Raw genomic sequence first — 27,280 nt, 5'->3', positions numbered from 1 at the left:
CTCCATTTGCCGGAAAATATGTTGAAATAAAAGGAGAATCTAGGTAGCTTGTTAACACGGAGGTTTTTTTTTTTTTTTTCCCCTCTCATTAAAATGAACCTCAATCCTACATTTATGATTTTTTGGTAATTATTATTCAGTGAACTTTAATATATTCACAGAGAAATCACAAATTGATGTGACAGACGGCTGAAAGGGGCTGAAAGAAGGTATAAGTTACATGAGTCAAGCTTCAGGATTTTCTATGATAATTTTTTCTTTTCAAAAACAGTAACCTCTAGCTTAAGGTGTAAGAAAAAAAACCTTTTGACCAGAACCATTTTCTAATTCAAATTCAGTTAACTTATTGAGTGTCCTGCTTTGTATAGTTAGATATGTGGTTGCAACTGGAAAAGATAAAAATAAGAAAGAGTGGTGAAAAAATTGTTGACCACCTTTAGCAAATGCTGTACAAATTTGACAATTAGCACTACTGTTTCCTTTCCTGGGTACTGCTGCTAGCTTCCTGTTTTCATACCTGTGAAACAAAGTCAGCCACTGAAAGACCCCAAAGCTAGGGAGGTCTTCATAAGGAATAAATCCACTTGATTCAGGAATTAAACCAGGGCATGTTTTTGCATCCGGGGCGATTCTGTCTAAATCATACCCCAGACATTCATGAAACAGTCTCTGGCATAAGAACATTCTCTCGTGGATAAATCTGGAACCTGATGCTATAGCCACCTCTCTACATGTGTATATTCATGACGGTAGACTTCAGCTTTCTCATTAATCAGATCTTATGAAAATGCTTATTGAGCATCTTCTGTGGGTTCTGCACCAGTCTCTGTGCATGAGCACGTGCACAGATGTGCTTTCTCTCTCACACACACACATGCGCACACATATAAAATATGTCTAGTTTCTGCTGTAAAGGAATTTTCAACCTAGGTAGACCAGATTATCAAGGAGGAAATGATGGCGGGGATCTCTCAGTACCAAATGCTCGTTTCTTCAGCAGGACTGAAAAATTACAAAGTTCCATCTGGAAAGGTCGCTAAATCATCATACAGAATTAACCTTCTGAATGTAAAAATAGTATAACAGTGAAATGGATTTATTTTAAATACCATATAGAAATGATCTTTTTACCAAATAAAATGACAAAAAAGGCTGGAATGTTATAGAGGCAACAGTTAAATAAAGATCTTAGAGTTAGTGCTCAAAATGACAGTTACATACACAATTTTAAATTTATTTATTCATCACACCTATTTATTGAACACCTACAATGTGACAGGCAGTGTTCTAGTTGCCTGGGATGCATCAGTGAGCAAAGTCAATAAAAGTTCCCGTCCTTCTGAATGTTACATTTAGTAGGGGAGATAGAAGATTAATAATAAACATTTTTTAAAAAGTCAACTCTATAGTAGAAGCAGTTGGTGAGTGCTTTGGAAAAAACAGAACAGGGTAAGAGCATCAGGAATGCGTTAGGAAGAGGTCTCATTTTCTAGCCATTTGTGAGTGTGTGGTGTGTGCGTATGTGTGTTCTGTGTATGTGTGTTGTGTGTGTTCCATGATCCAGTGTGGTAAGAGAATGAACAGTGAGTCAGACTCTTGTACTTACTTCTCTGATGCCACCTCTTAAACATTGGATTCCCTCAGGCATCTCAGACTCTGTGAGCCCTCACTGTATCACCCGACTCATGTGGTTAATGACACCTAAGTCAAAATGTCAAGTCATCCTCTTTCCTGCATCTATTACTGCATTTCGTTGATCCTGCCTTCTTCTCCCTTCACTGTCGCTGTATTGTTTCACTTCAAGCTCTTTTTGTCCCTTGTCTAATCTGTTAAAATTGCTCCCAGCAGTCCTGCCTTCATCTACCTTCATTACAACTATTTCCTGTTAATTCCCTTTGCCCGTTGGAACCAGAATGAAATTTTGAAATGCATATGGATCATGTCTCTGAGCTTCTGAAGATCCCAGTTTCAGTAGAACACACCGTATTTAAAATAGCAAGTCCAAACTGGGCAGAGCATGTGAAACCCACAACCTCTAGGGCCTTGTAGCCCTCCTCATATCTCTGTGTGCCACCCCCTACAATCCACTGTGTCAACCCACCTGCCAATCACCAATATTGCATTCTCTTCTATGCACTTATTACATCAGCCCGTAATGTGTCCCCCTTCCCCTTGTTAGTTGGCTGAGGTTCACCTGCTGTGTCCTCCGTGTGCTCCTTGTGCTGTATAAATACCACAGTTAAGCACCTAATAAGAGGTAATGCAATTATCTTTTGTTTATATCAGGGGTCAGCAAATTATGGCTCTTGGTCTGAATTTGGTCTGACACCTGTTTTTGTAAATAAAGATCTATTAAGATACAGCCAGACTCACTTGTTTACATATCGTCTATGACTGCTTTCCCACCACAATTGAAGAGTTAAGTAGTTGAAACAGAAAATATATGTCCCACGAAGCCTAAAATGGTTGCCCTCTAATCCTTTATAGAAATAGTTTTCTAACTCCTGGCTTAAATGATTGTTTCCCACCATAGAATGTGAGATCCTGGAGTTAGAGGCTATGTGATTTATTAATCAATAATTAAATGCATGAAGTTTTGTAATGCAATAAATGTAATTTATTGGATTATAGCCATAAATTCAATATATGAATTATTGATCTTTGAAAGATATCACCAAAAAGTATCTAAAGAAGGAAGGGATGAGTTATCGAGTAAACAAATGTCAGAAGACTTGAGTTCATTCCTTGATGAGAGAAGATTTTGGGGCCCTGGACATTTTCCTCTGATAAAGGAGAAGGTTGAGAGAGAAGGAGAACCTGAGAGCTCTCCTCGTTCTCTAAACTGTGAATTTCCCTCTTCACATAAAAGGGAAAACGAGGATGGCGGGAAGCAAAGAGACCTCTTCTCAACTTAAAAAGGGCAAAGGATTTGCAGTGTAATCCAGTGGCAGATCATGGATCTTAAGTGGCTGTTTCTATTCATTGGTTTTCCTTACCTCCCACATCTCGATCTCCTCTTCCAAACAATGAAAACCTAGTTAAAATCCAAACCACAGCAGAAACCAGGAATCAGCAGAGAAAGCCTGAAGAAAGGCATAGGAAAGGCTAACCAGGTCAAGAATGCCAATAGCACATTTCCTGGCAGTGGGAGGTGAGAAAGAAAGAGTTCAGGCCTCGCTTCTCTTTGAAGGACTGACCACTCTCAGCTCTATCCCTTGCTTCTTCCTGGGCTTCAGAATTCTTTCAAGCTATGGAAAGAAAGAGGAGACAGCCTACAGGCAACCCTTGCTGCTGGGCCCCTTCACTATTTTCCCCAGCCCCTGGACCCTTTAGTATCAGTATTTTATTTTGTGGTTTAGGAGTTCAAATAGGTTGGTTGGTTGGTTTGTTTTTGGAGTGAGTGATTGGAATGTCTGGAGTAACAGGAGCAGAGGAATTGAAGGTAATTGCCACATAATTATTTAAGTGCATCTGTCCTCTTTTCCTTTGTGACACAAAACTATCCCCTTAATATAAACTGGAAGTTAAATATGGTTTTTGGGAGCCCTAGTCTCTTCCTTTCCCTGATAATATCTTTTTGAAGACAAGGAAAAAATAGGCAAAACTCATATATTAGCATGAAAATATAACAACTAACATGTTATATGATATATATGTATAAAATGGTTGCATTTTTATATATATAAAATATGGTAACATTATATAATATTTCCGACATATATTAATCACTATAACCAGCACTGTGTTTTGTTTCTGCTTCATTTCTTATTTTTGGGCAGCTAAATCTGTCTCATACACACTAGATCATCTTAAATGCATAAAGATAGCTTGAGAGATTGTTAGTTTCTAAAGACCCTAACACCCTTATCAGAGTAGCTACATATGACCTTGACTTCCTCAGAGTTCTCTGAAATATACACATGGCATTTTAAGATTCATTATGGGCCAGTAATCACGACTCAACCTTCTTCCCTAGATAATTAGCATTCCAAACAAAAGTCTGAACTGAAAGCTAGGATGTGAATTGTTAATCCTACTTCCTGTTGGAAAGCTCCTATACATATGAAAAGTTCTTTTCAGCCTCTGATGATATCAAAACGTTCACTTTTAAAAGTGTTTTTCTGAGGGAATCGTAGCATGAAAATTTTGTCTATTCCTTTTGAAACGTGTAAGACAGGCTTGACCCGTACTTCAAACATCCTATAATATTTCTACAGTATCAAATATGGAGATTTATTTTTAATAATTTAAAAAGTGATAACACACTTTAAGCTCACGAGAAAATAAGGAAAGCTATAGACTACTAGGTGCAGAATTTCTATAACCAACATGGATTTCAAAAGCTCCAGATATCTGTGATGCAGCTTGCATTTAAATGTTTTAAATTTAACAGGTCAGCAACATTGCTCTTCAAAGCATATTTTTATCAACAATTTTAACAGTAAATTTATTCGGTTTTAACGGCATTATTCTGAATGTTTAGACTTCAGACATTACCCCCCTCTTCCTTTTATGAAGAATGTTTGAGGGTTTTAGGAAATTTCAGCACTCTCCAGTATATGTGTTTATAGTATTCTGGTTTAGAGTGTGGATTCTACAGACAGACTCCTTGGATTTGAATCCCAGCTCTGCCACTTGCTCACTTTGTGTACCCATGCACAAGTTTCTTAACCTTTCTCAGGTATCTCAGTTTCCTAATCTTTAAAATCTGAATAATAATAGTAACTACTCTGTAGATTATTAGAAAGATTAAATGAGTTAATACACATGAAGGTCAGAACAACGCCTCACACATTGTAAACAAAGGGTAAACATTCATTATTATTACAGATATATGTATACACACATATATACATACATATACGTATACAGATATATAACTTATAAATCCGTATTTTTCATTTGAAGTGAATTATTCCTCAAATAACCATCATTTGCATAGAAAGTTTCCTCGGTTGATTCTCTGTATGCCAGCATAGGAACCATGGTGAGTGAAATGTCAGGTTCTTGCTTCCCAAGTAAATGAAAGTGTGGTTATTGCACTTTAGCAAAGAAAATGAAACCATGAAGAAAATCTTTTCAGACTCTGTAGTGCCAGTCTGTTTATTGTGGATCTGACAGTACATGATGCATCGTATCACCTCTTTTGCTGGATTATCAAATGGAGTCAGTATTGGAAAAGGACCTCAGGATTTCCATTCCTGGACTTCAGTCTGTGTCTCTGGCACTGGTGGTCCAGGGCTGCCATTAATAACTGCTGATGTACTTTGCATTCCCAATGCACAGTGAAAGAGGATTAACATCTGTCGTGCAAAAAAAAACATGAACGCTAACATTTCTTACAGTGGACAACGTTTTACCAGATTTAATTCAGTAGCTTTCCTTTGTTTATATAGGATTTATGGCATCTTACATTGTCACCATCAGAAAATGTTGACAAGCTTACAGAACTGTGCACTGAAACACTGATGAGGCTCTCTGCAAAATGTCACAGAGCCCCAAACTCACTATCTCTGAAACATGGTTTTGAAGAAAAATATGCAAATGTGCTTACTGTGAAGCATCCTTTATCTCAGTAAAGAAGCTTGTTCCATTTTTTAATGAAGTTGTGAGAAGGATCATTATTTTTTAATGGGTCAAAAATTAAGAAATGCAAACTGTCTTAACGAGAATATTCTTTATGCTACTAAAACACTACAAAATATAAGTATCCACATTTTTTAGATTCCATGTTTGACTTTTAGTCACTGTGACTGAAGGCGGAGTAGAGCATTACAAATGGTACAATATTTGTCTCACTGTTTACAACATAATGGCTCGATAAACAGAGGCGTGCCTCCGAACATTACATTATAGTTGCCTTGTCTGTAAAATAAAAGGAATTAGTATATCTTTCGGCATAGTTGACCAAATTATTTGTGAGACTAGTGAGATGAAGAATTTTCTGGAATTCTGAATAGGAAATATCATTTGCTACTTATATAAAACTTGCTTTTATACATATTTTTTTCTTTAGGCCAGGACTTCTCAACATCAGTGAACCTGCCACGCAGCCATGGCTGGCAGACACGTGGCCTAATACTGGGAACAATCACAATGAGTGCTCCATCAACTGTTGCACAGCAGGCAATGGAAACAGCGACAGTAACCTGACCACGTATAGTCGCCCAGGTTAGAGGCACAGAGACAGCTTGATAGGCAAGCTTGGCATTGTTAGGAACAAGCCACGAGGAGATAACTTTCGTTTTCTTCTCCTTAAACTGAAAATGAAATTTAATCAGCATTTTCATGAAATATTAACCATGGTTTAGCAAACTAGCCTGATTCAAATATTTTCTCCATCCCTATATCTCCACACCTCACCCTCCACCCAAAAATGTTTCTCAGTATGCAAAGGGAGAACGGAGAATATAAATTCTAGAAGAGATAGCAAATAAGGAAAAGTGAAATTATACAAAAGTATTCATCTTCATGAGAATGTATGTAATTTTAATTGTAGTTATTTATAGTATTTATTTTAAAGATTTTAAGAATAAAGCAGATCAATAGATCTATAGTTTGAGTGAACTAAATTTTTAATAGCAGCAACAATAATAATTATATGGTGGTAATAAATAACTTTAAATGAAAGCTAACTGAATTTCAAAATTATATTTTTATAGTATACTAGTAAATCCTAAGATACAAGAAATATATATCTTTTGCAGGTGTGTATACTAATACTAATTTTGTAGTGTGTCTTTTTGGTTCAGAAATATGTGTGGTAAATTGCTCGTTAAAATCTCATGCTAAAACATGACAGTAAAATTCGGATGTAGAATATGCAATATGCAAAGGAAAAAACAGAAAATTACAAATAATTCTTACAAAAAACCTTTTAACATTCATTCACAATAGAGGAAATATAAAAAGAATCATAAAGAATCAAAATATATGACTATAGAAGTAAAATGGAGTTAAGGAAAAGGGAAATAGAACATGGCATTTAAGTAAAAAGTGTGATGCACCATAAAGAACAAATCATAGTCTCCATTGGATATGGATATGGAAATGATATATCCATGTGACCAAGTCCATGTTCTCTAGAGGTCCATATTCTAGTTGTCTAGAAGAAGTGCTCACGTAATTATAAGTAAAAGAAAGATTATGCTGAGCCCAATAAAAGAAAAGATGACAATATCCGTTTAAATTAATATGTAGAGCTGTGTTGTCTAATATGGTAGCCTCTGGCTTCAGGTGGCTATTTAAGTTTAAATTGAATAAAGTACCATTTAAAATCCAGTTCCTCATTTGCACTAGCCACATTTCAAGTGGCTAGCTAACCCCATGTGGCTAGTGGCTATCATGTTAGACAATGCAGAATAGAGCGTGTCCATCATCTGAGAGAGTTCTATTGGATATTACTCATATGGAAAGATTAGCAAAGAAAAACGAGATTGCCAAAACCATATTGCCATTAAAAATATTGTTTAACCACTATTATATAAAACTTAATACCTAGAAATTAGAAATAAGAATTACTAAAAGCCAGATTGATCAGATATCCCTGATCCCTGATCATTTGTTGTTGAAATGCAGGGTAGTTGAATTCAGTAGGATAGAGAAGTTGCAGATTTTTCTTAAAACTATATTCATTTTTACATCTTTAGTAGTGACCGTGTTAATTTATCATTTTTTAGGATATCCAGTTGAAAACTTATCCTCAAGGTGACCTGTTAATGTTGTAGCCACCATGAATTAAAATAGTGGTATTTTTACTATTATAACTTGACTAATTTTTTATTTTAAAAATGTTTCAATTTTAAATGATGATTTAAGTTCTTCCTGCTGTTTGAATATTTTCAGCTACAGGCTTTGAATATTTCCTATATATATATATATTAGTTATTTCACTCAAATATTTAAAGAAAGGGAAAATTAGAGTGAAATTGAAATATTAGACATATTAGGTATTATTTCAGGTGTTATTTGATAAATTGCCCTGGCTACTTTGATTCATTTTGCCATCATTATTGTCATTTTATACTTCTTGAGGTGTCATTATGAAACCATGAAAAATGATTACATAACATCTTTTCCTGATAATGATTATCCTGCATGACCAAGGGAGAAAACTAATAAAATTCTCCTGAGCACTATTTACTGTCACTTTACCTCTGTTCCTCATATTTTTTGAGTAGAGTTATTTTATAAAATATTGAAATCTCAAGTTCTTTCATCTGAGGGCAGAGGGTTTTTTTTTTTTTTTTTTTTTTTGGTCTGGATTCTTAACCTATAAGCTTAACTAGTAACTTCAAATAGTTCAGTAACTCCAGACTAGAAAATGTTAAGTTGGCACATAAAGATATTCGTGTATATATTATTTTAGTGCAATTCCCATTAATGGGGCTGTTAAAGGAAAATTATTTAATTTGGGTGCATTATTTATAAACTGTGTAACACTAGCAGAAGTTCAGAATTATTTAGGCTCCATATAAATTATGTGTCCTCTCTTATTCACTCAATTTTTCTTTAGAAAGAACATTTGACTATGTTCTTTAGAAAGGACATAAGAATATTTGGTCCTTTTTATTCATTATATTTAATCCCATTTATACTTTATAGAACAGTTTTACTGTGACTCACAAAACTACTTACAAGGAAATTGAAAACGAATAACCATGCAGAATGACTTTTTCCTTTTCCTCTCCATTGCACATAGCTGATTGTATAGCAAATTATAACAACCAACTGGATAACAAACAAACAAATCTGATGCTCCCTGAGTCAACTGTTTATGGTGATGTGGACCTTAGTAACAAAATCAATGAGATGAAAACCTTCAATAGCCCAAATCTGAAGGATGGGCGTTTTGTCAATCCATCAGGGCAGCCCACCCCTTATGCCACCACCCAGCTCATCCAGTCAAACCTCAGCAACAACATGAACAATGGCAGTGGGGACTCCAGCGAGAAGCACTGGAAACCGTCCGGACAGCAGAAACAAGAAGTGGCACCAATTCAGTATAACATCATGGAGCAAAACAAACTGAACAAAGGTGAAGAGCCTTGCCTTTATTCCCATCCTTTTCTGTATTGGCGTCCTTAACCCTTCAGCACTACATGCCGAAACTTGTCTGCAACTAGCGTGTGAAATCTTTCCTTGGTCGCTAAGGTTTTCTTATTTCTCTGGTTTCAAAATTTCCAGTGTCAAAAAGTTAATTAGCACAACAATAACCTTGGAATATTGATTTTAGAATACTATATAAGTATTTTCAAATGGTTTGAGATTAATTTAAATTTAATCGTAGGTGAGGGATGGCTCAGGACAATCTTTTATTCATAAGGCAGATGTACAACCATCACAATACCTCACATTTTAAATAAATAGACTCTCCCATTCTTTCCACTCGAGAATGGAAGATAATTGCTTCTACATGGTCATATAAACGAATGGCTTTTTTATCAAACTGAAGAAAAATAATTAAATTAAACTTGAACTGGAGAAGCGGTTCAGTTTGTTATATTTCTCCTACCTCATGTGATTACTAAGACTGGTGCAATGTATGATTTCAGAACCTAAATTTCTTTGGGTAACCTGATTTGAAGTCTGTCACGATAGAACCTAAAATAAATTCTTAATGTTAGCTTGTTGCAGCAGAATAATATTTTATGGCCTGAAGGGAATGTTTCTCTGTTACAATATGGGTGAGTTGGACGAGATAGGTATTTGATTTCTTTGTAGTCCCTCAGACTACTGCTTTAATAACATGATTTGTAAAGTTAGACCTCTGGAAATAAAAGAATTGCTCCGATTTGAATAGGTCAGGACAATTGTGTATGAGTGTCCAGGTAAAGAACACATTTAATTACAGATAATTGGAAACACAGATTTCTTTTTTTTTTAGGTTTGAGTTGGGAACAACTTATCACAGTTGGAGATTGCAAAAAGATAACTTAAGACAAACATTTCATTTAAGTTAGTGTTGTACGTTTTAATTTAATAATACAGTTATCTTGCTTTTTTTTCCCAGTTTAAGGAAACATTTGATTGGTATAATAACCCAATTCAATAAATATTTATTTTTTTAACCATTTTTTTTCTCAAAGTATAGTTGATGTACACTATTATATAAATTACAGGTGTACAATATAGTCATTCACAATTTTTAAAGGTTACATTCCATTTGTAGTTATAAAATACTGGCTATTTTCCTTGTGTTGTACAATATGTCCTTGTAGCTTATTTTATAAATAATAGTTTGCAACTGTTAGTCCCCCACCCCTATATTGCCCCTTCCCCTTCCCTCTCCCCACTGGTAACCACTAGTTTTTTCTCTATATCTGTGAGTCTGCTTCTTTTCTGTTATATTCACTAGCTTGTTGTATTTTTTAGATTCCACATGTAAGTGATATCATACAATATTTGTCTTTCTCTGTGTGACTTATTTCACTTAGCATAATATATGAGTTCATGACAAAGACTGACAAAGATGAATAGGAGAGTTTCTGTAATTGTAAAGTTTACAGTGGAAATTCAAACTATTGTCATATTATTCCTGTATAGTATATGGCTTTATTGCAGACTTTGGAAAGGTCTGACAGTCCTCTGTACAAGTATTTCAGAGCTCTGATTTATTGTTTATACTTCTTATAAACAGACTTGGTACGTCAAAGTATAATAAAGTCACTGGAATGCAGCTAGCCTGACAGATTATTACTCAGTACATTCCAGTGGTGAGTTTATCATTTGGATTTTCACCTCTGCCTAAGTAAGCAGAAGCATTTGTGGGAGACTGAGATACTTCATCTTCTTAACATGGATATATTTTTTATTAGCTATAACCTTCCTGGCAAGTTTCAGTTTTATGTTTTATTTTATTTTTTTATTTTTTTTAATGATTCACACACATGACATTTTCCTGATCTCTTGTTATTAAAATTATTTTGTTACTATATTTTTAAAGATAAGAAGTCAAACAAATCTGATTTCTGCCTTAGCTAACTTATAAGTATTTTAAAAGAAGAAATAGTCCCTGGTAGGATTCATTCCGGTTCATGTGTAGAAGATGATGCAATGAGTTTGTATTTTATAAATCTTAAAGGAGACATGTTTAAAGATCTTGATTTTTTTCTTGACCTTTCATTCTGAACACTTACGTACATCTTAGCAGGTGATCAACATGATAGTTTGAAAGCTTAATCGTTGGTAAATGATTGAGGCACCAAAATAAATGTTTACTTTTTTTCCCATCTGAAATGTCTAGATTATCGAGCAAATGACACAATTCCTCCAACTATCCCATACAATCAATCATATGACCAGAATACAGGAGGATCCTACAATAGTTCAGACCGGGGCAGTAGTACATCTGGTAAGTAAGGGAAACCAAGGAGAAAGCCAATCTCTCCTTTAAAAGGATGGTACATTTCAAGATTACAACTTGAATGCTAATGATCTGATATGTGTATATGACATGTCTAATCACTTTATATGATTTGAATCTTCCAGGGATGGGTCTTGTCTCTGCAATTGGAGGGACTGTTCACTCACTAAACCATTTTTTTTTTAACATCTTTATTGGAGTATAATTGCTTCACAATGGTGTGTTAGTTTCTGCTGTATAACAAAGTGAATCAGCTATACATATACATATATCCCCATATCTCCTCCCTCTTGCGTCTTCCTTCCACCCTCCCTATCCCCCCTCTAGGTAGTCACACAAAACACCGAGCTGATCTCCCTGTGCTACCATTTTTTATGTTCTATTTGGTAACAAAGATCGAGGCTCCTATTTTCCTCCTTGTTAAAAACCTTTATTAAAACCAGAAGCATGACTTAATCTTTAAAGGCAGTTGAAACTTTTTTCCATCTCAGCAAAAATATAACTTAAAAATGTTGCACATATAGTTAATCTGCTAAATATGTTACCATTTGAAGGAAGGCTATTAAAGCATATAAAATTTGAGTACACTTGAGCAGAATCAAAAACCTAAGCGATAATATCATGAGATTAGGTACAGTTGGAACCTGCCTCAGTTTATAATCTCTCTACTATCCCTCACTCAGTTCTTGCTCTAAAACCTCGTAAAGCAACTTCCCAACTTCAGTCTTTAAGTGCCTCAGAAGCCACATTGAAGCCTCTTCCCTGTGGTCTTCATGCTGTTGCAGCTGTTTGCCAGCTGTTTTCCTGATAGGGGTTGCAGATGTGAGCTTGCTGGTACTTAAGTCCTGTTTTTCTAATTAAGACGGTTCATTATTAGAACTAACATGTGGCACCACAACAAGTTATACCACAATGAGAACAAAACCAATTGATCTTGACTCTAGTTTGTTTCTCCAGGAGAGGATAGAAATATTACTTCCTAGCAACTGGATTAAAGTTGCTGGTAGGTGCTTTTAGCCAAATGTCTCTAACTCTCTTCTGTAATGGAGACGGTATTTGCATTTTACCGTCTTCCCTTGACTAAGGCATGCTGATTTGGCATTTTCTAGGCTGTGTTTTGTCACTGATTGAAATTGTTTCTATTTGAATTAAGGATCTTAGAAATATCTCCTATACCTTTCTAGATCTACTCTTGTATGGTTTGATTTTTTTTTTTAACAATCAAATCTTATCAAACAACTTTTTTTTTTCTTTTTCGAAGTAAGTAAACCCTAAAATTAAGGGAAAAATTTCAAGGATGTACTCTTGGGAAAAGTATATGAAATATTTTCGTATTTGATATCTCATGGTGTTTCTTCTTTGAATTCTTAGCCACTTAAAGAGAAAAACATGTCTTAATGGAAAAAAAATGATTCTAGGTTGTTAATATTCAATTGAGTTTCTTCATCCCTCAGCTTAGATACATATGTGGTAAAAAGATACAAAGATGTGAAATCTGATGGTAATTAGGGGGGAGAATGAAGCAATTAAATTAAGTGTAGGAGAGATTTGTGATGTTAGGCCTTTCAGGACAGACGGAGTTGTTACAGTAGATGTAAGCCAGGAAGTCAAGAGCAAGGCTCTGGGGATAGTCAACTCCACAATACATGCATAGCCATTCCAATACAGGACAACTGAGTGGAGGAAGAGAGAATGGAGACACATAAGCAGAAGCCTGACCGTCATAATTTATGAATAACAGCATGTCCCTCAGCCCACACTTGGTGCAGTAACATACCAGTGCAAGAACATCTGGCTTAACAAACACTGCCATTAGAAAATTTCCAAGTGACTTTAAAAAAATAAGACTCATTGAATATACTCAGACTTGGTTTCATGTACCATGTAACTTGGAACTGTTTCAGAAAGGTTTAAAAAAAAAGATCAAGACAATTCACTGAATTTAAGGGATCATATGAGAAAAATAATTATAGACTCATTGTCTATAATTTACATAAGAATCTAAAATGTATCATATTGGAGGAGGAGGATAAAGACCATTTTATCCCCAAATATCTTTTGACCTAAAATTATTTTAGAATGAATATACCAAAATGTGCAGCTACCTATGTTTAAAGAATATGCCAAATCTAATATCAGAACACTGGGTAACTTGAATAATTGAGCTATTCTGAATTTCTAAGAATGTTCAAGCAACATTATTTCACTCTAAGCCATAATTTTATAGAAACAGTGGCTAAAAACATTTCTGTTCCTTTTTTTTTTTTTTGCGGTACGCGGGCCTCTCCCTGTTGTGGCCTCTCCTGTTGCGGAGCACAGGCTCCGGACGCGCAGGCTCAGCAGCCATGGCTCACGGGCCCAGCCGCTCCGCGGCATGTGGGATCTTCCCGGACCGGGGCATGAGCCCGTGTACCCTGCATCGGCAGGCGGACTCTCAACCGCTGCGCCACCAGGGAAGCCCCATTTCTGTTCCTTTTTAAAAATCAGTTTTCTGCTTCTTTTGTTGTTAGATATATTAGTTCTTCCAGCAATTACTTTCACCTGCACCTGCCTTTCTGACAAAAACGAGTAATTTCATTGTGCCTAAAACACTTCAATGGACAAGTACAAATTATATATACTCAGTGATTTAATGCAACAGTGGAAATGTAATAGATCGCATCTGTATCATATTGTATTTTAGGTTCCAGCAATTAAATAATAGAAAGGCAATTCAGAAAATATGTCTTCAGCTCATTTGTTTTAGATGATAATCCATAATGCAATTAATTGCTGTAAGAAGATCACTATTAATGATATGACTTGTAAAATTCATTTATGATTTTATTGCTTTTTCCCTATTTATTTTGCAGTTAAACTTGGCAATATTCTGCGTCTTCTATTGTACAAAGTGCTGTTTAAAATTAATGAAGAAGAGTGTGTTTATCTCTCTCTATATATGAATCATAAGGTCATATTTACAGAAAATAATTAACCTGTGGATAATAGAAAAGATTTAAAGTCCAGAAGTAAAAGACTTGCATTTTATTTCTTTTCAAGGGAGTCAAGGGCACAAGAAAGGGGCACGGACACCCAAGGTACCAAAACAAGGTGGCATGAACTGGGCAGACCTGCTTCCTCCTCCCCCGGTGCATCCACCTCAGAGCGCTAGTGAAGAGTACAGTATTTCCGTAGATGAAAGGTAAGAGGGATTTTAGGACAGAGGTAAGTGGAATAATATGATTCCTTAAACCATGTTAAGTAATTGTTAAACTCGATCACCAAGGGAGACTGACTCCTAGGGTCCATGAACATCTGTCTCTGAATAAAACATTTGTCTCTGAGCTACTGATAGCTCAGCACAACTTAAAAACCCTCCTCAGTGTTGCCAAAAAAAGGAATTTGCATCTTGGAAGCTTCTTTTGGAACTAAGAATCATGAGTCGAATACACACACACACACACACACACACACACACACTTACATCTATACACACACATAGTTTACATATTTATATGTACAAATATTTTACATCGTATACACATAGTTTACATATATGATCATGAATATATATGAATTTATATGAGATCACATATATATCACTCTCTGTATATGATTTTGTATTTTTCAAATATCAGAACTTCTGTTGCACATCTCTAAACTTTCATAAAATAATTGTATGGATTTATACCACAGCCACAGTATCCTGAAAACTCTTTGTTCTTAGATATTATCACATTCTGTGGAAAACTGTAGAAATTTAAACTTACTGAATTGTCTCTCTCAAGGATTTTACAAGTGTAAATAATCCACACGACAACAATTAGGAAGTTAGCGTGCTTCTTCCTCACTCCAGATTCTGTAGAACTGGACATGGTCCCGCCCAGCAAAACAAAACAGCAGCTTCACTAGTGTGATCAGTGGAGAATTAACACAAAAAATACAAATCGACCTGAAAATACAGTCTTTCTAATGACTATTATAGAAATGAAGACATTGTTCTTTCATTCTCCACAACAAAACAAAACAAAACAAAACACAGTTTTACAGTTCCAACTATGCCAGGAAACAAAGTCTCTGTACTTTAATTTTCCAGTCACTGAATTAGCGAGTACTGTGCCATTGCTCCTAGGAGAAATGCAGGGTTAGGTTCCTGCAAGCCTCTGGTCACAACATTTTTGTCAGTCCATCCATACATAACCTTGTTTTATGTGTGTTTTTGTTTAAAGACACCCTATTTACTATGTACTGTTGATTCATTAGCATTGAATTCACAGCCAACGTCACTGTAAGTCATTCCTGAACAAGACTTACCTAATACACATATTTTCTCCATTAAGGCACATCACAACCTTCTTGCCCTTGGGAACCTTAGACATCCCTAAAGCACTACACTTGGGGGTCATTTTAAACAGGGAACTCACCAATATAAAGCAAAAAAAAAAGAAAAAAAAATGAGAGAGAGTGAACAACATGGCACTATAGGCCATAAAAAGGAGCTGAAACAAGAAGGTGGAGTGTTGTCTTGTTTGACCTCAGCTAGGAATGTATGCATCAGGTGACTCAAATTTTTTGCTTCTCTGCACATGTCCATGAATGACCACAAAAGTGCTATGGGTATTGACTTTGGGTTACAAACTTTATTTAGCAAGTAGGTGAATCTGCAAATATGGAATGTGCAAATAACCAGGATTGGCTATATTTTTAAAAATTCATTTACTGGGCTATATTAACAATATTCATTACTATTTTAGTCCCCCAAAAATAAGAATAAAATGAAATAAGTCGATATAGTTTAACAAAAAAAAAACAAGGGATGCAACTGTGCCCGAAAAAGAAAGGCGGATTCTGGGAAGAATGAAGCTTTCCTGATTTGCTGCTTTTTTTGTTTGTTTGTTTTTGTTTTTTGTTTTGTTTTTTTTGCGGTACGCGGGCCTCTCACTGTTGTGGCCTCTCCTGTTGCGGAGCACAGGCTCCGGACGCACAGGCTCAGTGGCCATGGCTCACAGGCACAGCCACTCCGCGGCATGTGGGATCTTCCCGGACCCGGGCACGAACCCGTGTCCCCTACATCGGCAGGCGGACTCTCAACCACTGCGCCACCAGGGAATTCCGCTGCTTTTGTTTTTGAGCTTAACGAGTGAGAAGTTTCTCAATCAAGAGGAGGGGTTTTTTGGACATTGAGACCACAGAGGGATGTGGACTAACATGAGAACTAATATGAAACACATGGTAGAGAGTGAGAGGAAGCTGGGAAGGCAAGTGTAAGCCAGATTATACAGGTACTTGAATGCCTTGTTTAGGTCCTTGTACTTTATCCTCTAGGCAATTAAAGAGCCATTTAAGCTGGGAAGGCAAGTGTAAGCCAGATTATACAGGTACTTGAATGCCTTGTTTAGGTCCTCATATTTTATCCTCTAGGCAATTAAAGAGCCATTTATTACTTTAAAGCAGGTGAATAACCAGAGAGTGATGCATATTATAATAAAGTAATTTTGGAAGCAATGTGAGGATGGAGAAAAAGTAAATTTTAGAGATTTCTTTAGAAGTAGAATAGAAATGAACTGGGGAACAGTTTGAGGTAGAAGAGAGAGAGAAATGTCAGGATGAATACAAGATACCTAGGAAACACAGGAAAAAGTGTCCAAGAGGAATATGGTAGGATTAGTTCAGTAAAAGAAGATACAAAGAAATCATGTTATATGAGCATCAACTTTCCTGAGTTCTGGTAAACAAGGCAGGTGGTGGAGAATGAACAAGAGAGAGGGGTAACATGAACACAATTTATATAATGCATTAAGTTACTTCCATTCTAATTAATAACCATATGCCCTGAGGTAAAAGAGAAAGTCATGAATGTTCCCCAGATCCATTTAGAGCTTCCACATAGCTCTAGCAGAGGAGTAGAAGGGACATTTTATTGTTTATTGATTATTTTATTTATTGTGTTTTTCATTCAGCATCCTAAATGCAAGCCATGTACTTTATTTTGTGCTCAACTGAAGAAATAGTGATCTATTATAATTTTAGAGGAAAAGTGGGTTATATTGGACTAATAGCTTGATCTCCAATGTACCTCCCTCTGAAGGGATTTTCAAGAGTAATTTTTCACAGAGGTTAGCATATCATCTTTGGATTATTTGCAGGACCGTCCTTGAGTCATCCTTTAGAGATCATGTTGAGTTGGAGGGATAGAATATATCAAACACTTGTGGGGTTTACTAAATTAAACTATGTTAAATAGATTTCTTTATTGCATGACTTCTCAGAGCCTGTAATGAGCCAATTAAATTGTAATCCCTCAGAGAAAAAAATGTTATATATAACAATTCACACACATTTATGACAGTGAACTATTTTTTTTAAACAATACCTTCTTAACGTGGCCAGAAGATTCAGATTTCAAAAGCAATCCAAAGTTGATATTTCACTAACTATACAAATAGTTTATTTGAATAACCTGAAGTCAATCTAAGTGTCCTTATAATTTGTTTTAGCTATGACCAAGAAATGCCATGTCCCGTGCCACCAGCCAGGATGTATTTGCAACAAGGTGAACTAGAAGAGGAGGAAGATGAACGAGGCCCCACTCCTCCTGTGCGGGGAGCTGCTTCTTCTCCAGCTGCCGTGTCTTACAGCCATCAGTCCACTGCCACTCTGACCCCCTCTCCACAGGAAGAACTCCAGCCCATGTTACAGGATTGTCCAGAGGAGATCGGCCACATGCAGCACCAACCCGACAGGAGGTACGTTGTTACCAGTCTTTACTGACAAATCAGATAATTTCCACTCCTAAGTGGCATTTACAGAATGCTATTACATGAAGTAATTTTCAGGTCACATGGGGCTTTTTTCCAGTATCATCACACAGTATGCCTTGGTAATTAGCATATCAAGTAATATTGTTGATCAGAACATTAGATTAATTGATCCCAGTGAACTTGCAACCATAAAATAATGTGCCTTAATTCTCACCCACTTATGATAATTGCATTCATAAACAGGTGGAGATCATGTAGTAAATATATGGGTTGCTAATCTTGTAACATTTTATTGATGATGGGTGATTTTGTATTTTAGTTTTCTTTATGCATGGGCATGTCACTTCTTTAGTCTGTGAAGAATAGATTTTTCTCCTTTTATTTTTTGTTTTTAATAACTTTTTTTTTTTTTTTGGCTGCGTAGGGTCTTCCTTGCAGCACGCAGGCTTCCCTCTAGTTGTGATGTGCGGGTTTTCTCTTCTCTAGTTGTGGCGCGTGGGCTCCAGGGCACGTGGGCTCTGTAGTTTGCGGCACGCAGGCTCTCTAGTTGAGACGCACGAGCTCAGTAGTTGTGGCGCACAGGCTTAGTGGCCCCGAGGCATGTGGGATCTTAGTTCCCCAACCAGGGATCCAAGCCCTCATCCCCTGCATTGGAAGGCAGATTCTTTACCACTGGACCACCAGGGAAGTCCCTCTCCTGTCTTTTAAAATTAGGTCTGCAGAATGACTTGTTCTTTCATAGCTGTAATGTTACAGAAGCATGAATTTGGTGTATTCATTTTGTGTTGACTCAGGCACCTTTATTTTGATTGAATGTTAGGTTGCAGCCCTTTTGTCCAAGCTACTTAGTAGTGTGTGTTTGTGTGTGTGTGTGCGTGTGTGTTTCTTAGACTTTCTTTAACCTATATGTTCAGCATTGCTAACAAGTACATTTTTGTTTTGCACAAATCCTTCACTTGGCATTTCTACCACATAAAAGCTATTGCTGCATCATGTCAGCACTTCTCTCACTATTGATGATCTTGTTTGTGCTATTTTATTGCCCTTGACACATTACATATATATTACTTTCTGTATTCCTAATATCATTTGAAACTGAGTATATTATTTGCCCCAGAAGATCTCCTTCAATATTCGTGAATGAAAAACAAATTCTGGTTTATGCTGCTTGAATTCTGTAGGTTAAAATAGAATTTGCAGTGTTTATTAACTATTCTACGAGTAAGAGCTTATTGCCAAATTTAACTCATATACTCTCTAAAATGAAGGAAGCAGTTAAATTTTCTTCTGTGTGACAAGGGGGAAGTTGGATTGCCAGACACTTAACTTTAGTATTATTAACCCATGGAACTTCATGAAGATTGAGAATAAATAAGGCATCTCTTTTCCCTATTAAGGTCACAAGCATCTCTGCCACTCTTATTCGGAGAAAATGAGACGCTAATAGAGGCTGTTAGCTCTGAAATACCTCAACATTCTTTTCTCATTCTTTCAAATTACCTATTTCCTCACCATCCTCCTCTGTGTTACAAGTGGTACACCCAGTATCTTTTTCCTGGCCAGCTCTTCTTTTGTGTTCCTTATGTCATCCTCTTCACCTTTCTTGATCACGATCAAAAAGCAGCTTATCTATCTTGACTTTTCAGCCTCTTTCTCTTCAATCCTTTTTCTTCACTGTTAACCCTACTGCATTTTTTTTATTGGGGTATAATTGCTTTACAGTGTTGTGTTAGTTTCTGCTGTACAATGCAGTGAATCAGCAATATGTTTACATATATGCCCTCCCTCTTGGACCTCCCTCCTACCCCATCCCCCATCCCACCCATCTAGGTCATCACAGAGCACCGAGCTGAGCTTCCTGTGCTTTATAGCACGTTCCCACTAGCTAGCTATTTTACACATGGTAGTGTATATACCTTACTACTTTTTAAACTTTCCTTAGCCTCCCCTTCTTTTTTTTTTTGTGCGGTACGCGGGCCTCTCACTGCTGTGGCCTCTCCCGTTGCGGAGCACAGGCTCCGGACGCGCAGGCCCAGTGGCCATGGCTCACGGGCCCAGCTGCTCCACGGCATGTGGGATCTTCCCGGACCGGGGCATGAACCCGTGTCCCCTGCATCGGCAGGCAGACTCCCAACCACTGCGCCACCAGGGAAGCCCTGTAGGATTCTTTAATCACTTCTACCTTCCTAATTCTTTTTCACACCTCAGCCCCCTGTATGCTGGCTTATACCATTTTGCTTCCATCAGGCTTCGGAAGGTAACCTCTCAATCGTCAGTCTAGAGGCTTTTCCATCTTTATTACACTTACGCTTTCTGCAGTGATAACAATTTTCTGATTTCTTGTGAGAATTAAATGAAATCATGTATATAAAGTATCTAAAGCAGGGTAAGTATTCAACAAATATTAGTTCCCTACTGTCCTCACCCTTATGCTGTCATCCTTACACTTGGTTCAAGTATTACTTATATTGATTTTCGCATTGATTTCGCCAGCCCAGCCCTTTTCCTTGAGCACTACCATGATATTTTCACTTGGACATCTCAGACTACACATGTCTGAAATCAAATTCTTTTTCTTTGCACTTGACCTTTCAAACTTGTTCCTTTTCCTCCTTTATTGGCTATCTTGTTTAGAATCATTAATCCTTATTTATTTGACCAACATATTAAAAATAAAAGAGCCAAGGAAATAGGCAAAAATATCACAAAAATTGTGATTTTGAAATCAGTGTAATTATCTTATAGTTTGATTTCTTCTGTTATCTTCCTACTGTTATCTTCCTATTCCCCAAAGTAAGTTATTCACCAAGCCCCTTCTTTTCTAACTCCAAAATATCTCTTGATTTTGTTCCTATGTTTCCATTCCTAGAATCCCAGGGCAGGCCCTCAGTCCCTGTCTCTTGAAATATTGCTACATCCTTGTCCTGACCACCACTTTTCTTCTCTCTCCCCTTTTGTGTCCACTCTCCACATTATCTTACTTTACCCCCCAGTCTGGTAATGTTACTCCCCATTCAGAGTCAGCTCTTACTATTTAGCCCAGAATTCAAAGCCTTTTACAATCCTTTTTCCTTTACTTACCTCTTCCCTCCCAACCCCTCCACACACCCTCTTTTCTAATTAGTCTGTTTGAAATTCCCTGTTGTCTTAAACTCACCGACAGCCTGTCAGCAATGCCACTCTCCGGCCCACGGAGGGCTAGCAGGAGGGGCAGGCCGCTCTTGCCTTTCATGACTGTCCCCAAAATCCTTAGCGCCCTCACTAAGCACATGCGTCTTGGCACATGCTGTTTCTTTGATTGCCTGGTGAACACTTCTCATCTTTCCAAGTCCTGTTCAAATGCACCACCTGTGCAACTTTCTTCTTGTTGCCTGGCAAAAATCAACTGATCTTTCTCTTTACTCTTTACAGTGGTCTGTTCACAGCTCTGCTACCACACCAATCAGGTTTTCATGTTGCATTAGCATTGGCTGTTTGCATCTGTTTCCCTATTTAAATTAAAAGCTCTTTGAGAGCAGAGCTCAAGTCCTACTCATGTCATTGAGTTCCACAAAGCCTTCTTCAGTAAGTATCTGATGAATGGAATCTGATACTAGAGGAGTTGACTGACTCCCTGCTGTTTTGGCGGGGGTGAACTCAAAGTGAACAGGTATAATTGGGAAATGCATTGGGTATCTGCCCTCAAAATCCTCTTTGACTACATTCAGCCTTTTTTTAAAAGGTATGACTTTCAGTCTATGAAGGTACAATATTAATAACACTGGACACTAATATGAAGTAGATGAAAGCCCATTAAACAAAAAACTATTACTGCTCTTTTATGCTGAAGGTATATTCTACATGTTTACCATAGAAATTTTTGAAAATACATACAAACAAAATGAAAATACAAAAGTACCAATGATCTATGTTGTCAGAAATTGTCACCATTAAGAACTCAGTAAAGATCTTTTCCGTCCTTCATCTCTACATGTACTTACACTGCTTTGAATTTGTGATATGCCAATATAACTTTATAAGGTATTTTTTTTCCATGCCAACTACAGTTCAGATACATTAAACAAACGTATACTGTAATTTATTTAAACAGTTCCTTAATATTGGGCATTTAAGTCATGTCCACCTTTTTGATACTATATATAATGCTGTAATTTCCATCTCTAAGTCTTTGAGTCAAGCCTCTTCTCAAACCTTTAACCTATTTGGATGCCTACCCCATCAGTAGATGACTTCTGTTTCTCATCATCCTGCCACTCCCCTCATGATGCGCTCATTAAAGATAGGCAGGTATTTCTCTATAGATTTCATTCTAGAGAATCAGACCCTTATATCCAAGTACCTGTTCCTGCAGATTTTTACTGCTTGAATATCACTCAGAGCAATACACGTATCTCCAGCCATAAAGACACTTCCCTACTTCCTACAGCCATTTTCTCTTGCCTGTATTAGTATAATGGCCCATAAGTGGTCTTTGTTGCCTTTAGCCTTGCCCTTTCTTCAATCTAATCTTCTTGCTGCAGACTGTGCAGAGGCATTTTCCTAAAATGCGACACTGATCAAGTCTCTCCATTGCTTAAAATCTCTCAATGACTTCTCATTTCCCTTAGAATAAAGGCAAGATTCCTTAATGTAGCAATCAAGGCCCTTTGTGACCTGACTGCCGCATGCCTTTCTTTGCCTACGCATTGCCACTCCCCTCCTCCCTGTTCCTGTTGCCTTTACTCTAAGTTTCTTCCAGTTCCTGGAATGACCAGTGCTCTTGATCTTGGGTGGCCTCAGCCTGCAGCGGCTTGAAGAAGGATTTCGGTTCCCCGGCCAGAGACTGAAGTCAGGCCGCAGCAGAGAGAACGCTGAATCCTAGCCACAAGACCACCAGGGACCAGTGGCCAGTGGCAAAGCCAGGGACAAATAAATTTCCACAAAGAGACAGAAAGTAGTGAAACAAGTAAAATGTTTATTAGAGGGAAGAAGAGTACGTGTGAATAGGCACACACAGGCGGGCTCAGAGAGAGAGTTGCACCCTCGTGGTAGTTTGAATCTCTTCCGTGGGGCATTTCTTCCGGGTTTCCTTTGGCCAATCATCTTGCTTTGCCTGGCTCTGAGTCAGTATTTGGTTTATTTCAGGGTCCTCCCATTTGTGCGTGCGCATCTCTTAGCCAAGATGGATTCCAGCGAAGAGGCCTGTGGGTAGGTTGACATTGCTTACTATGGGGTGGCCCCCCTGCATTTTTGTCCTTCAAGGAGCCTTTCTGTGTGTGTGTAGTCGGGAAGGTCTCCTTGACTTGGAGAATGAGGAATATGTGGTCTCTTTATCTCTCATCTGGGCAGGGCTCAGCTTCTCCTCCCTCCTGCTATTGTCTTCATCTTGGTATATCTGTCCACAGGGGACAAACTCCAGGCGCTCAGCCTGGGGCCCATCTATCTCCTGCCTCACTCTCAACCACTTTGAGGTCTTACCACTTGCCTTCTCATCTTCCTGGGACACCATTATCCCCTCTCTTTTTTTGGAGCTAACACTTACATATCCTTTAGATCCAAGATTAAATGGCGGATGCTCTCATTAGAATCTTTCCCTGATGTCCCAGCTCTGAGATTGAAGCCAATTCTATGTGTTCCCACCGTGCCCTAGATATCTTCTGTCATGGAGCTTTGTGAATACTGCATTACCATTGCGTATTTAATTAATTGTCTCCTCCGCTAGACTCTAAGTCCCTTCAGGCAAGGAACATATCTATTTTATTTAGCTGAATTTCTAGCATAGTCCCTAAGTTCCTGTTTCTGTTGCTGCCTACAAATTACACTAAAACATAATCACCTAAAACCGTTTTGTTTTACTCACAATTCCATGAGTCAGGAATTCTGAAAGGATTCACCTGGGCGATTCATCGCCAACCCACATGGCTTCCTCTGGTCTTTGGGGCTGTGAGATCAACTTTGAAGTGAGTTTCTTCACTTACATGCCTGACGTTTCAGTGCTCCGTGACCTCTCTCTGGCTCCTTATGGAGTCTTATCCTCCAGGGGCTCTCCACCACAGCCCAGGCTTCTCATGACATGGCGATCTCAGCGGAGTGGCACTTCTTACGTGGCAGGGAAAGGAAGTTGCCAGGCCAGTTAAGAGCTACACTCAGAACTGGCACAGTCTCACTTCTGCCACGTTCTGTGGTCAGAGCAGTCACAGGGTCCACCCAGACTCAGGAACTTAGAACTAAACTCCTTCTCTCGATGGGGGGTTAGCAGGTTCTCATCCCAGAAGAGCATTGTGGATGGAAGATATTGTTATGGACATCTTTGCAAAATACAGTCTGCCACGGACTGATACATAGTTAGCTTTATTAAGTATGAGTGCCTTAAAATCGAATTCTTCCATGTCTTAAAGTATAAACAGTAAACCATTCCCTAAGCCGTGTCCTTGTGATCCCTTTGGTCTCAGAACCTAAAAGTTCCTTCACCATAGTTAGTACACGGTCAAAGTTTAAAGAATGAATACATTTTTTACTTTTTTTGTTTTTTTTGCGGTATTCGGGCCTCTCACTGTTGTGGCCTCTCCCGTTACGGAGGACAGGCTCCGGACGCGCAGGCTCAGCGGCCATGGCTCACGGGCCCAGCCGCTCCACGGCATGTGGGATCTTCCCGGACCGGGGCACGAACCCGTGTCCCCTGCATCGGCAGGCGGACTCTCAACCGCTGCGCCACCAGGGAAGCCCCGTTTTTTACTTTTATGTTTACTGATTAGGGGCATTATAAATAGTGTAATGTATATGAATAAGAAATTACTGAGCTAAAACCATTATAACTTTGCAATATTTAACTAGATAAGTATTTCATACTTGCATTATTATGGATATTGCAGTTTGGGCATTCTCATTAGCTTCTGAGATATTCCATTTTTTGTCCAAAACTAGATAAACTAGATGACCAGCATAATAGGAATCTTCTCTCTTTTCAGACAATAACTATGAAAATAATAAAATTAACTGTATATACATATGCTGTTTTCAAAAGTGTCTGGTGCTATTGAGCTTACTGTAGTTGATATTTAGTGAAAACAATCTCTTGAAAAGTAAAAGTAAATTTTATGTATGGAACAGGAAATTTATAGATATTTTATTACTGTAGATGAACCGAGTATGATATAATTGGAAGGAAAAGAAAGAAGGCCAAGAAAAATTAAATATTTTGTCTGTTTACAAACCAGTTAATGGTTAATTATACAAAGTATTGAAACTATGCCAGTTTTAAAAAAAAAATCTCAAAGGTATGTATTTTCCCCCTTCCATCTTTTGCCTGGTAAATGCTATGTGGTAAACTATATAAATACCTGCTTTCACAAATTAATGGAATTTTTCCCTTCTTCTCTTGAACATGCTTATGAAGGCATCATTTTTGCAGGAGCCTAGAGTGTTGTGATTAGCAGCCATGTAGTTGTACATTATTTCAGAAGACACTGAAACCCCTCAGGGGGAAAAAGTGAGAGGGTTGAGGTTCATTTGTGGCAAGTCCCACTTGAGTGCAGCATCTTGAAATAGCTTTTTGTTTTCAAATAGAGTATATTACATATTTCAAACCGTACAGGTTTATCACACGTTCCCTGGGCTTGCCTTGTTTACAGATGGCTTGAATAAATGTTTCTGTCTTTCCTCAGCATTTGCCCAGGGTGGTAGTAGTTAAAAGCCAGCCCTCATTTAACGTGAAGATGTTTCTGCTTCACAGAATGTGAATTATCCAAATACAACAATGCTAGCATCCTTTCATTGTGAAGTTGGCTGTCTTACATCCCTTCACTGATGGTCAAAATAGTCCCTTTTGTGCTAAAAAGTTTTACATGTATTTAAAAAAGAAGTTTCTTGTATTTTGGGTGTGCCTGCTGACAAAGACTGTAAATTGACTTTTAAGTATGGTATTTTATAACAATCCAAATTAAATAAAGGTTTTTCATCCTGTGTGTATAACACACTCCATATTGAAACAATTATCCATTTTAACCTCTTAAATAACTTCAGCTTTGGCGTATTCTTCATGTTTCTTCTAGTGCCACACACAGATGCATTAGAAACGACCCAGAAATGAAAAATAACACATTATACTGAAGAACTGTGTATGTGTATATATATCACATATGTATATATATATGTGTATGTGTGTATATATGTGTGTAATAACACCATTCTTAGAGGAAAGACCATGGCCTTGGAAATGGAATGTGGGATTAAATTCTAAATTTGATACATACTAGTTGTGGGAGCTTTGGCAAGGTCCTTAATTTCAATGTCCTCTGAATTTCAATCTCCTCATCTGTTAAGATAATAATAAAATAAGTACCCTGGAAAGTTGTTGAGAAAATTAAATGAGTTAACATTGTAAAATACTTAGCTGCAAAGTAGGTGCTCAATAAATTAGTTAACTGTAGTATTTTAGTAATCATTCATTTTTAATGCTTTCCATTTGTGTTAATAAAACATGTTTATTGAAGTGTCTCAATTCATTGGGATAAAAAGCACAACACTTTTTTCCTCGAACAACTGCCATGCCACCCTAACCACTGTGCTATATTGAACTTCCGTTTCCCTCTCTATAGCAGGTCCCTAAGTTAGATCTTGACCAGATCCTTTATGGGTTTTTTTGTTTGTTTGTTTGCTTTCTTTTAATTTAAGACCCGGTCCTGTTAATTTTAAAACCATAATCATGCATTTCCAGATTTTTTGCAGATTGCACATGCCTGTGGCCATGGTGGCATGGAGTAATGGGTGTGTTCTGTTTTTAATCACTTCCTTCCTCACTCTTCCCAGTGCATTCTCCCAAGCGCTAAGGCAAGGAAAAGGGCACATAAAAAGAGCAAAGTAGATGAGGATCCGGTCTTCTCTTTGGTTAGCCCGACTGACTGTTCTGTCTCATCTTGGTCTATGAGTATCACAAGAATGGTGAGGGAAGGGGGCTGGCACCAACTTCCTCCACTGATGAAGGACTCAGTCCTGGACAGCATCGACAGGCATTTGTAGTCCTTGAACAATTTAGCCACATCTTCAGATGGACTACCAGTGAGTGGCATTCATGCCATATCTCTCCTAGCCTCCCAAGCCATAGGGTCACCAGATTACACTAGATCCTAATGTCACTTACCCTCCAACACTAGTGCTCAGGTCGGCAGGCTTATTTGGAATCTATCCTCTTTACTTC

The 27,280-nt window shown here is 37.6% G+C and overlaps 1 protein-coding gene across 1 annotated transcript in view; it reads left to right on the top strand.

The window, feature by feature from the left end:
• Positions 1–27,280, top strand: part of ROBO1 (roundabout guidance receptor 1) — a 392,430-nt gene that overhangs the window by 342,945 nt on the left and 22,205 nt on the right. The window contains exons 21-25 of the mRNA XM_029214218.1: positions 6,017–6,171; positions 8,702–9,037; positions 11,246–11,353; positions 14,405–14,546; positions 17,842–18,090. Coding sequence (XP_029070051.1) covers positions 6,017–6,171; positions 8,702–9,037; positions 11,246–11,353; positions 14,405–14,546; positions 17,842–18,090 — 990 coding nt within the window. The remainder of the gene's footprint in view (positions 1–6,016; positions 6,172–8,701; positions 9,038–11,245; positions 11,354–14,404; positions 14,547–17,841; positions 18,091–27,280) is intronic.

The sequence above is a fragment of the Monodon monoceros genome, unplaced genomic scaffold, assembly GCF_005190385.1.
Source record: "Monodon monoceros isolate NGI ecotype Baffin Bay Population unplaced genomic scaffold, NGI_Narwhal_1 Super_Scaffold_11, whole genome shotgun sequence".
Lineage (NCBI taxonomy): Eukaryota > Metazoa > Chordata > Mammalia > Artiodactyla > Monodontidae > Monodon > Monodon monoceros.
This window is presented reverse-complemented; position numbering and strand designations above follow the sequence as displayed.